Genomic DNA, 10914 nt, shown 5'->3' with positions numbered 1-10914 from the left:
ATCGTCCTCTTTTAAATTTCTTTTTAATTTGACCTCCTTTGATTTGTCCTCTCCTCTGTTTTGCAGCATGTTTTCACATGTTTTTGTGCACTGGACATGCCCACTGCAGAGAGGAAAAGTACAGTCTGCTCTCTTCTGTGGTCTATATGTTCAGGTGTCGGGTTTCATGGGAAGTGGATTATAAGCCCCTCTTTGAAAATACGAACCATAGAAAGGTTTATGACAAATGGATAGGAAAAAAATGTGTTTTTATCTGCCTGTTTGGCTCTAAAGAAACAAACTGACTGACTTAAGTGATCACACGTCCATATTTCAATCTATTCTTCCACAAAACACTGCCTGCTTCACATACTTGTGTGTCTTCATTGGACAAAACATCTTAAAGCTCACAGAGGCAAAGAATTACGTATACTCCTAAAGTCAATGTTCTTTAGTCCATTTCCAGATCAGAAAACTAAAATCTGTTTATCTTTTGGGAAACGACGGAAGTGAAGATAATTTGAACACCATGAACATGCTTTACCTGTATTTACATGAGTGAATGCTGCCTTTTGGCTGCATGCCTCTGGCATGGCGGACCTGCACACTTGGCCCCATGTGATTGGGACATATGGAGCCTGTCGGCAGGTTGTAGCAGCATGCTTGTGTGGGCCTTCACCAGCCGACATGGAGGCATCGATTCTGTCAAATGTAATTCTGGAATTTTTTGAATGTCACAAAATTACAAATTCTGATTTATTTATTTTCTGGCCACTTGGGGGCAGTGGAACAAGATATCGACGTTAAAGTTAATATGGCAAATTTGTTAGCAAACAGTTGTTTATTGCACTCTTCACACTTTATATTGCAACTGCTGCATGGGAATCACTCTCTTGATAAATAGAGTTTTATGTTATTGTCACATCCAGCACATATGGAGCAACATTGTCATTCATTTGTAAGTGTGTTACTGGTCACCTGATGAATGCAAATCCAATATCAGCTCTCTTATAGCTTTGTTTTTGGTTTCTACAAATCCTGAGGAAAAATATCCATCTGTTTAGCTCATAGAAACTCCACTGTGCTCCCCAGCTAGTCACTAACTGTACCTGCCATCAAGTGCTAGGCTGGTACAGTGGGATTTTGGAGAGTTTTCACTGAGAACCGATGCTTGATGCATACGAGGGAAACTACGACATTTCAAATCGTTTTCAAGTTGACAATTAAATCATTGTTATTCTAGAAAATATTGAATCCAAATTATGTAAAGGATGTGTGAGTTACTGCATGTAACTTTTAAACAAACTTATGTGAAAAATAATGAATATCTTTCAAATTTCAGGCTGGAAAGTCCGAAGGTTTATCAATCCATCAGTGCACAAAAATAGGTCTCTTTCAGACCTTGAAAAATGTAATGTTTTAGAAAACATTAAATCATCTTTGACACAGTGTCTGTCTTTGTATCAGGAGCCTCACAAAATAAATACTGAAAATGAAAATATTCCTTTTGATTTATATAATTGACAAAAACTAGCTTAGGGAAAACCCAACTTAAAACGTCACCATATACGAGCATATCACTGCATCTCATCTCTTATCTCTTCCCACATGTGTCCCTGTGATCTCTTCTGGGATGCAATGCCTTGGTCCTCAATCACATTTTAGAGCATATTCATACCAGGATCCCTCTCTCTACTCTAGCATATTAGGTAACTAACTCTTCAGCAGTCCCGATGTCTTCCTCCCCCTCAAACCTCATGTATAGCAAGAGCAAAGAGATGATTCCTCATTTAAAGGCAAACTGCAGACATGCACGCCACTCAGCGGGTGACATACAGAGGGGCAACAAAGAATCGAATATTCGTGGAATGTGTCACAGGTTCAAACACCCTGTGGCAAGCATGGCAAGCGGCCACGGGTGGAGCTTTTGTCATGACATCATGTGAGGGAGGGTAGAGGCATAAGAGAGTGACCGAGCTCAGACACCTGCAGACAAACGGCAGCAGCACAACGGAAACACGGCTGTATCTATGTGGATAATAGTCTCACTGCTGAGCTTCATCCATCTGCTATCAACTATGTCTTCTCCCACCAGTTCAGTTCTTCTTCTCATCACTCTTTGGGCGTCCATGGAGGATGGTGAGTTTATTTAAACTTTACAATTTCATATTATTGCTTTAGTGGACCTTTCCCAGTTGTGCTAGAAGAAAGAGTGCCAACAACTTTTGCTATACTGTTTGTGTTTTTAGTCAGCTGTGTAAACTGGGACTGACATATTCATATGTAGACACCGGCTTTTGTCTCAGCCACACTGTGCTCTAAGCAGCCACGAGCATCCCTATGTTGGTGCACATGCATGTTTTAGCAAGCACAGGAAACATAAAAGGATCCATGTATTGCACAAAAGATGCTCATTTTATCTCAATGAGATTTTTTTTACTGTTGCTAAATTGTGATATACAAATTGTTATAGATTCCTGTAATACAAGTACAAGAGTACAAGTAGTAGGAGTGTGGTAGTTGCCCTCAGTTAATGCAGGTTTTTTTTATCTCAATAGTTGTAGTCTTTATACTTAGCCTTTTTTGACTGTCTATAATATTTGCAAGAAAGAAAATGCAAAGGAATTTGTGCATTCCCATCCTGTACATTTTTGCTCACTGTTAAAGATCAAGAGTAATACATTTGTAAGGAATAGTTGATGAGCTTTTTAATGTTCAAACCTGTAAATTCTATACACAATAGACTGGTGATTGTAACACATCTATCAGTTTTGAGAAACCGTAGAAGTGGAAAAGAGCAGAGGCACTTGGTTTGGCTGAGCTGGAGTTGATGCTGCGTTTTGGATCACTGTTACCGAACGGCTCTTTGTCTCGCATTAGGTCTGAGTCTTCCGGTGATAAACCGGCTAGAAGTGGAGGTCGGTGACGGTGTCCCAACACAGAGAGTGAGGACCAAGCGCTGCTCCTGCAGCAACCTGCTGGACTCTGAGTGCCACTACTTCTGCCACCTGGATATCATCTGGGTCAACACACCCAGGTGAGCGTGAGAGGACGCGATGCATACACACATGCAGTGTGTCAACTCACCTTGAGCCCAATTTCCGTAAAAAACAAACATGTGCTGTCATTACCAGTGTTTAATCGACTGGGCAGGGCTGCATGAAGTATCAAAGAGCAAAGTCTGCAGAATGTTTATATCATGTGCCTGACGCTAAGTATCTATTTTCCTCTGCAGTAAGACGACAGTTTATGGTCTAGGTAGCGCTCTGTCCCGACGCAGAAGGTCCATTCACCGCTGCACCTGTGCCAACTTTGATGATCATAACTGTACCAACTTCTGCCATCACAGGTGAGTCGATGCCCAAGCATCCCACACAGCTATCAAGCATCAGCTGCAGGCCCTTGTTAGTGTTGTATCCCCGAGCCTCCGTGTGTGGTTAGTAAAGGCATGCATTATGGCCCTTTGTGGAGGACAAGGAGTAGTGCAGCATAAGGGACCGTCTCATTTCACTGCAATGCTAATATGGAATTAAATGTATTGTTACTGTGTTCTGTAAGTTCTGCTTGTTGGAGGGTCTGATCAACAAAACAGCACAGCTGAGGCCTGAGGGAGTAGAATAAGCTCATTGGAAGCAAAGAAAAACTATGTAGAGAATTTACGTTTCCGAGAAATGTCAACAAAAATAATGTCACCACCTAGAGACCGTAGAGAGTCAGAGTGACAGGCCGAGACAGAGCGGGAGGCCGGCAAGGTCTCCTGTTTAAACTGTGACATGTTGAAACCTTTACAGAAAGGGTATCTGCAGATGTTTTCTTGTAACATAAAATGTTTAATGAGCCCGTAAAGATAAGACTATCCAACACATCAAACACTATAGTATGCTTATGACCTTATAGAAGCACTATCTATTTAGGAGGGGTGCTCTTTAACCACAGCAACATCAATAAAACATTTAAAGTGAGAAACTGCAATGTCATGGTGACTTTAGATTTCAAAAGAACTGGTCATCTTTGGTAACTGTAGTGTTTCCTTGCGTGCAGTCCTGAAGTCACATCCCAAAAGAGATCAGTGAAGAGAAGTCTACTCGACGTACTGAGCATCCTAAGGTGAGCTTCGAATGATAAGATTGCCTGGAAAAACCATACAGAATTTCACTTACATCTTGATCATATTTTTGATTGTATGACTGACTTTTTGTCTCTCAGAGCTGCGGCCAGCAAGTCCAAGAGAGCCCACGCTTCACCTGATTCAGACAGAGATGAGTCCTCTCAGAGGAAGAGCACTCGCTAAACAATGTGCCAGCTGAGGCAGCAAGAGTGAGAGAACGAGAGCAGCGAGCACCTGAACAAATGACACTCCTTTGACAGAAAAAGGGGGGAAACAAAAGGTTGCTGAAGGATGGTGTCCGACGCGGGAAAGCCCAAAGCGCCACAAAAATGTCTTGTTTGTACCCGGGAGTAGAGGGTGGAAAATGTGACAGAGTTCTGCAAACGCATCATGTAAACAGATGTGGAGGATCATCACTGAGAGGAGCTGCTACCATGATAAGAGAGCGCTGCGCCTGTGGTCATTTTGGACATTATGGCCGATTGGTCTGTAAGACAGGCCAGGGAGGCACTGACACAGAAGGCTGTAACAGAAAAAAAGGGACATGCATACTGTACATACATGTTCAGGAATTTCTCATATGTATTATATAAATATATATATTTTCTTTTATCGATCAATACATTTATTATTTTACAATCTCAATAATTACTTTTGTTGTGATTGACTTTGCGGATACATGTTGAAAAATGTTATGAAGTCGAGTGAAAGTTGTATTTTTTTATAATAGATTATTGTGTGCAAGTGTATATTAAATCTGTTAAAATCAAGACTGTAGAAGTGTTTCAATGTAAAGATAAATTGAGATTAAAAAGTTAAAAATTGACCTCCATCTTGTTTTTGTCCTTTTTTTCTAATTTATGGCCTTCTGTTTGCTTTGGAAAGGCACACTGCGTAAATAAAGTCCTTACCGCAAAGAAAGTATACGTGAGGGATGATAAATCCTTTTAGATGACTTGTGTGATTCGGTTGTGGGACAAGCAAACACATTTCTGAGTTCAAAAGGAGCCTGAGACGGATGAATGGTCCCGGAATTCAAGGCCCACATTAATAATAAGTTTACCTGCTATTCAAAGGGTGCACAGCCTGTGTTGTCATATGGATCTGTGGAAAGAATGCAGCGTTTTGTTACTTTGCTCAGCGGGTGAGCAGGAGGAACATAATGCCCCGTCACCCCGTGTTCCTTTCTGCCTGCCTGTGCTGAACATCATGTCCATGCATACCTGGATATGCAAGAAGAGCAGACCAGGGTTGGAGCCCAGAAAGAAACCAGAGAGGATTCATCTTTAATCTAATGAATAAAGCTGTCGTGAAATAACAATGACGCATGGTAAGAATCAAGTCTTCATGAGTTTTTCATTTCTGGAGTCGATTTTTCCTGCTTTGTTGCAGTTTATTTCATTCCTGTCGTACTTCTCAAACTTTCTTTCTGGAGAGACCCTGTGGGCCGCCTCAGACAGTGTCACATATAGGCTGCCTGCATCCACAGTAGAATAGTGAACACTGTCCGAGACAGTTACGCAATATTCATACTGCAGTCAGCTGTGAAATCTCACCTTTACACATTTGTAAACGTATTTGCACAGAGTCAGGCTAGCTGCTTCCCACTTTGTCTCGCTAAGCTTAAAACGTACCGCACAGACACAAGAGTGGTATCAATCTTTCATCTACCCTCTCTTGAACTATTCCATTAAAGAAAGGGTGTTTGACATTTTTGTTGTTGCCTGTCCCTTACTATTATTAACTTGTATTCTCTTTTTTAATAATGCTATTATAAAGTTCTGTAACATCCCATTTTGGCATTGTCGTCATAATGTTATGTTATTTCAAAACATGCTCAACATCACTTGTACATTTTCATGCTCATTCTTGTCCCTACACACTATTCTTTATCATCTACTCCTCTGAACTCTCTTGTTTTAAATAGTCGTGTCCTACACAGCAAAACAGGAAACATGTTCAACATTCATGTCGGTGCAAAAAACAGAGAGGGGAAGTAACAGGAAGTAACAGGCTGAGGCCATTCTCGGGTCAATCACCGGAAATGACATTGAGGGGGTTAATGATGTTGTGATTCATTTTAAATTGAGGCATTTCTATGTATGTTCGAGTCATCGAGTGGCACCAACAGCAGCAATAAACAATAGTACCCACTCGGTTGTAAAACATATAAAGAAATTAAGATTATATGACAAACACACTTATTAATGATTGACTGAAACCACAGGCTGCCTCAGTAGCAGAACCCTGTCCATGGTGCTGGAATAGGAGAGACTCTCGTGAACCGCTTCACTGTTGCCAACATAAGTACATGAAAATCACAGTTTTCCAGCAAAGCTTTGAGTGTAACCTTATGTTGTCAATCGACTGAGTGCTGTCGTGAAATGCAATATTCCAGAGAACACAATAAATCACATGTCGGCAAATATTAGGCTTGTGTCTTTGTTTCTAACTTAGCCTTTCTCACTGCAGACATTTTGACTCTGTACTATTCAAGTGGTCCAGTGAGAGTGACAGTGAACCAGCATGCACAATACCAGCATCATGAAATCAAAGCAGCTAAATGGAATTGAGCCATCATTATTTATGATATGTACACCTGTTCTTTTACTAAAGTGACTTCAAATGTATTACTTCATTGATTATTACGTTACATTACAGAACTACAGTAAGCACATTTGTCTGACAAAAATGCAGTTTGTATGTCGTGTATGCACTTCCCAATTTTCTATCAAGTGCATTGGCAGGAAGATGAAGCAATTCGAGAAGATTTCTTTATATCAAAGACATTGTGTTGAAAAAACTCTTCTAAAAAATGTAAAAGAAGATTGAAAAATAATTTTTAAAGAAATGACAGATATCTCACAAACGCAAACAAACTCTGTTACGTAGTTTATAATTTCAACTGAACTCAACTATCTAACGAACTATCTATTTTTAAACATAAAAACCAGACTGCATGTTATATTTTGTAAAATTACGACGTTTTGGAGATTGTTTCCAAATTGCTTAATGACCCCAACAAAATGCAAAAATCTAACATAATAATATACACAGTATATAAAATGAATTAACTCATTTTTTAACTTTGTACACTTTGGCTTTAGTTAGGTAAACAAGCAGTATTCACCGACACATTTATAGATGACTTTCCTGTCTGTCTGCTCTTTTGACCTTATTATATATTATGGTATTTTTACATGGGCCTGCTGCTAAATGTGTTAATAAACAATGTGTCTGGAATATGTTCTCTATTTACATGTTGCCCCTTAGTATATTAATCAATAATTGCATACTTGGTTCCCATATGGGGATGATACTCAACTTTACATCTCCGTTGCGATGCCTGTCATCATCTGGTGAAACTGGAAGAGTTCATATCAGATATTAAACGATGGATGTCATCAAACTTCCTTCTTGTAAATGCTGGAAAAAACGGAAATACAAATTCTCGGTCCAAAAGAAGATCGGAAAAAAATTCTGTCATCCCACTCTGAACAAAGCTGGTTCCCATCATGAAGCCCTTGTATTAGAAACCTCAGCATCCTATTTAATCCTAATCTCTCTTTTGAAGAACAAATCAACAACATTACTAAGACTGCATATTACTTGCATAACGTTGCCCATTCTTTCCATGGCTGATGGTAAAACACTTGCACATGCATTCATCTCATCTAGGCTTGATTACTGCAATACACTATTCTCTGGTTTGTGCAAATCAACTATTTGTAAACTATAACTTCTACAAACTACTGCTGCCAGGATATTTACCAGACAATTTGATCGTATTACCCCTGTTCACAATCACATAATAGATTTGTATACATTGCGGTTGGGCTTGTTTTTCTCAGTGTACCCAAGAAGTAGACGTTGACCTATAAAGTCATTAGATGCAGATGTAGGAGCAGCAACATGTGGCGATTGAGATATTTCATGTCTGCATGTATATTTTTCATTGAGGGGAAGTCGCCATGGTCTAATTGGCATCTGTTCCAAATCTTGCGGAGTGTGGCAGAGCAATGCTCTTATGTTTCGGTATGCATAATCTCACATATATTCACATTGTGAGCGTGATTTAGTTTAATAGCACTGAATCCTGAAAATGACTCATATGTGGTACCAGTACTGACCCCGGTGGTATATTTAGCTTAAAATGGTCACACACATTAGATAGAAACCATACTGATTAAACACACACAGTAAACATTCCTTAAATGCTTGAGTGCTATGTGTCCTCATTTACTCAAAAGGCTTTATTTTTGGGTCACATTGACATTGACTGTGATTGGTAACACTCTGTTCCCGCTCTTAGAATAGCCCTCTGTATCGTAAATCTTTCCAGCTGAGTGCACGAGGAAAAGACTTCAGCAATAAATCAAGAAAATGATGCTCATGAGTTGAAATAATTGCTTTAAATTCATAAATGATAACGCAGTTAGAGGCACGTTGTCCGTCTCTTGTTCATCATGAGTCAAAGGTCGCCTGCCTCGGCCTTTATCAGTGTTTGTTATAATAAAGGAGTGGGACCTATTGGGCATCCATAAAGCTTCATAGGCGCCCATTTATCAACAAGTCAGCAAAAGAGTTCAACAATCCTGATGCAGCCAGTGGTCAAATATTCCACAGCTGTTCCCCAAGAATGTGCAGTGCAGCAATAGCCCATGCAGCGTCTCAGCCACCCACCCACACACACACACATGCACACAGCTGTTACTGGGGATTTACCATGGGGGTGTTTTTCAACAAGGCTGTACTGAATCATGCAAAGACAAGGGGACCCTACGGTCAAAAACATAAACCAACCCTTACAGCAGAACAAGTGTGTGTTTTACCCTCTACTGTGCATTGCAATGATTCTTTACCACCAGGGCACAAGATCATATTTCATTCTGTGGGCTCAGACAGCTGTCTGTCTTGTTCATGTCAACATCCGAATCCCAGCAGGAACAATCCCTACTGTGCAACACTGTATAACATAGTATAGGGCAAAGTGCAAAGGCTCACTTTGCTCTCGTCATCGCTGTGGGACACTTCAAGGGAAAGTGCTTGATTTATTTATTCATGGAAAGTTAATCAGTGATTTCAAGTTCACTCAGAGATACCAGCCAGGCTTAAGCAATATCAGTTGATTAAGGCCTCTTGATAAACACACACACACACACACAAAGATCATCACGGTGCAAAGCAAATCATCACTCTCATTCAATGAGTTAATTTTACTATGGATGAACTTTATTATTGTAGACACACACACACACACACACACACACACACACACACGCACACACACATATATATATATATATATTAGAAAACAAGTCATTTCAGAATGTATTTATTTGGATTGTACTGTATTGTATTTGATTTGAATTGTGTATTTCCTGCTACAGTAATCTGAGTTGAATAGAATTCAAAATGGTCAGTCCATCTTACAGGAACACAAAGACAGAGTCATTGGTAACAATGGTTTAAAGAATGAACTACAGATAAATAATGTATATCTAAAATATAAATGTTGACTTGCACATATGTATAGTCAGTGTGTATGCAGTGGATTCCTCAGTCTAAACACTTCTAACTAAACATCTGATCATCGTAGTTATTTCCTCACATTTTCTTCAGATACTTGGTTTTACATTGTGGTCTGTTTCCTCCATTTACCAAAGAATATGATACATTGTCATATCATAATTGTTTTAATATTGTATTCTCATTGATACATTAAAACAAGCTTTGGAAAATTCTAGTGCGGACATTTTATCTGAGATAATTTCTTATCTCGCATATTGTTATTATTCTCTGCATAGATTTAAGTGTGCGGATATCTATTCTACCAGTTTGAGCTTTTGTGATACTTTGCGGTGGTTATCCTGCATTTATCTCAAACATTATGAAATATGTATCAGCTAAACTATGGAACCAGGAAGACTCTAGATATAGTGCTGCTGCTGTGTATTTAAGAGGACCATCGGCTTCCTCAGATGAAATTTGTTTAGCAGACGCTCACAAAAAAAGATTTAATTGGTTTTGGTTTTCCCTGTTGGATTAAAAAGCTTCCTTGTGTTACTCTTTGTGATATCTAAAGAACTTAAATGATCCAGATGTTGGTCTAATAAATCATCCGTGGATGAGCTAGTCCTAAAAATAACCTCTAGATCTTTCAATTGCACCGATACACGCTGGTATTTATGATGAAGTAAAACACACGTACTGTTGTTTTGGAGCTAAATCATTGGAGAAGCACGCTATCACTGTAGTTGGCCAGTAGATGGCATCTGGCTACTAGAAACTCAGACTAGAACAGATCTCTCACTCTCATATAAAACATTTCTAAAAAATGTAGTCAAATGTTGAGGTTGCTCCTACATCAACATTTGACTACATTTTTCATTTGTCACCTGATGACATCACCTTATGTAATACTTGCTGCTCTGTTTTAGGCTTTAGGAAACTGTCATTTATGTTTGTAGATATACTAAATGTATCCAAAAACAATAGAAGAGCAGAATGTCTGTTTTATTTTTTCCCCTTAAAATACTGCATGTGCGTTAACAACAGAATCAATACTTTTTTATGGTATTTACTAAATAATAACTATCTGAATGCAATACTTTTAATGGACTAGTTTGACATTAAGTTGATCTCACAGTGTAGAAATACAAGTGAAAGTCCTACATTAAAAAATAACAAAGGTATCGAAAATATTACTTCAAGTTGCATACCAAACGTATAAGATTATGCAAAATGGTCCATTTAAGAATAAGGCATATTGTTCAATTAGATTTTAATTAACAATGCATTGATGTGTACATCACTTACCGCTATTA

The 10914-nt window shown here is 39.0% G+C and overlaps 1 protein-coding gene across 1 annotated transcript; it reads left to right on the top strand.

Moving 5' to 3' along the window:
- The first annotated feature begins 1986 nt into the window (after positions 1-1986).
- LOC306699571 (uncharacterized protein) lies at positions 1987-4862 on the top strand. The gene is made up of 5 exons (XM_079164210.1): positions 1987-2118; positions 2860-3016; positions 3215-3328; positions 4021-4086; positions 4186-4862. Exons 1-5 carry the CDS (start codon positions 2010-2012, stop codon positions 4268-4270), a joined length of 531 nt encoding a protein of 176 aa, XP_079020336.1. The 5' UTR covers positions 1987-2009; the 3' UTR covers positions 4271-4862.
- Positions 4863-10914: the final 6052 nt, after the last annotated feature.

The sequence above is a fragment of the Pholis gunnellus genome, assembly GCF_910591455.1.
Source record: "Pholis gunnellus genome assembly, chromosome: 8".
NCBI lineage: Eukaryota > Metazoa > Chordata > Actinopteri > Perciformes > Pholidae > Pholis > Pholis gunnellus.
Note: the sequence above shows the minus strand (reverse complement) of the source record. Positions and strands in the feature narration are given on the sequence as shown.

What these genes read in the sequence shown, in the direction of transcription:
- LOC306699571 (XM_079164210.1), top strand. Translation starts at nt 2,010, where the DNA reads ATGTGGATAATAGTCTCACTGCTGAGCTTCATCCATCTGCTATCAACT. An exon ending in ATCTGGGTCAACACACCCAG is followed by an intron (nt 3,017 to 3,214) that starts GTGAGCGTGAGA and finishes TTTCCTCTGCAG; the next exon opens with TAAGACGACAGTTTATGGTC. An exon ending in ACCAACTTCTGCCATCACAG is followed by an intron (nt 3,329 to 4,020) that starts GTGAGTCGATGC and finishes CCTTGCGTGCAG; the next exon opens with TCCTGAAGTCACATCCCAAA.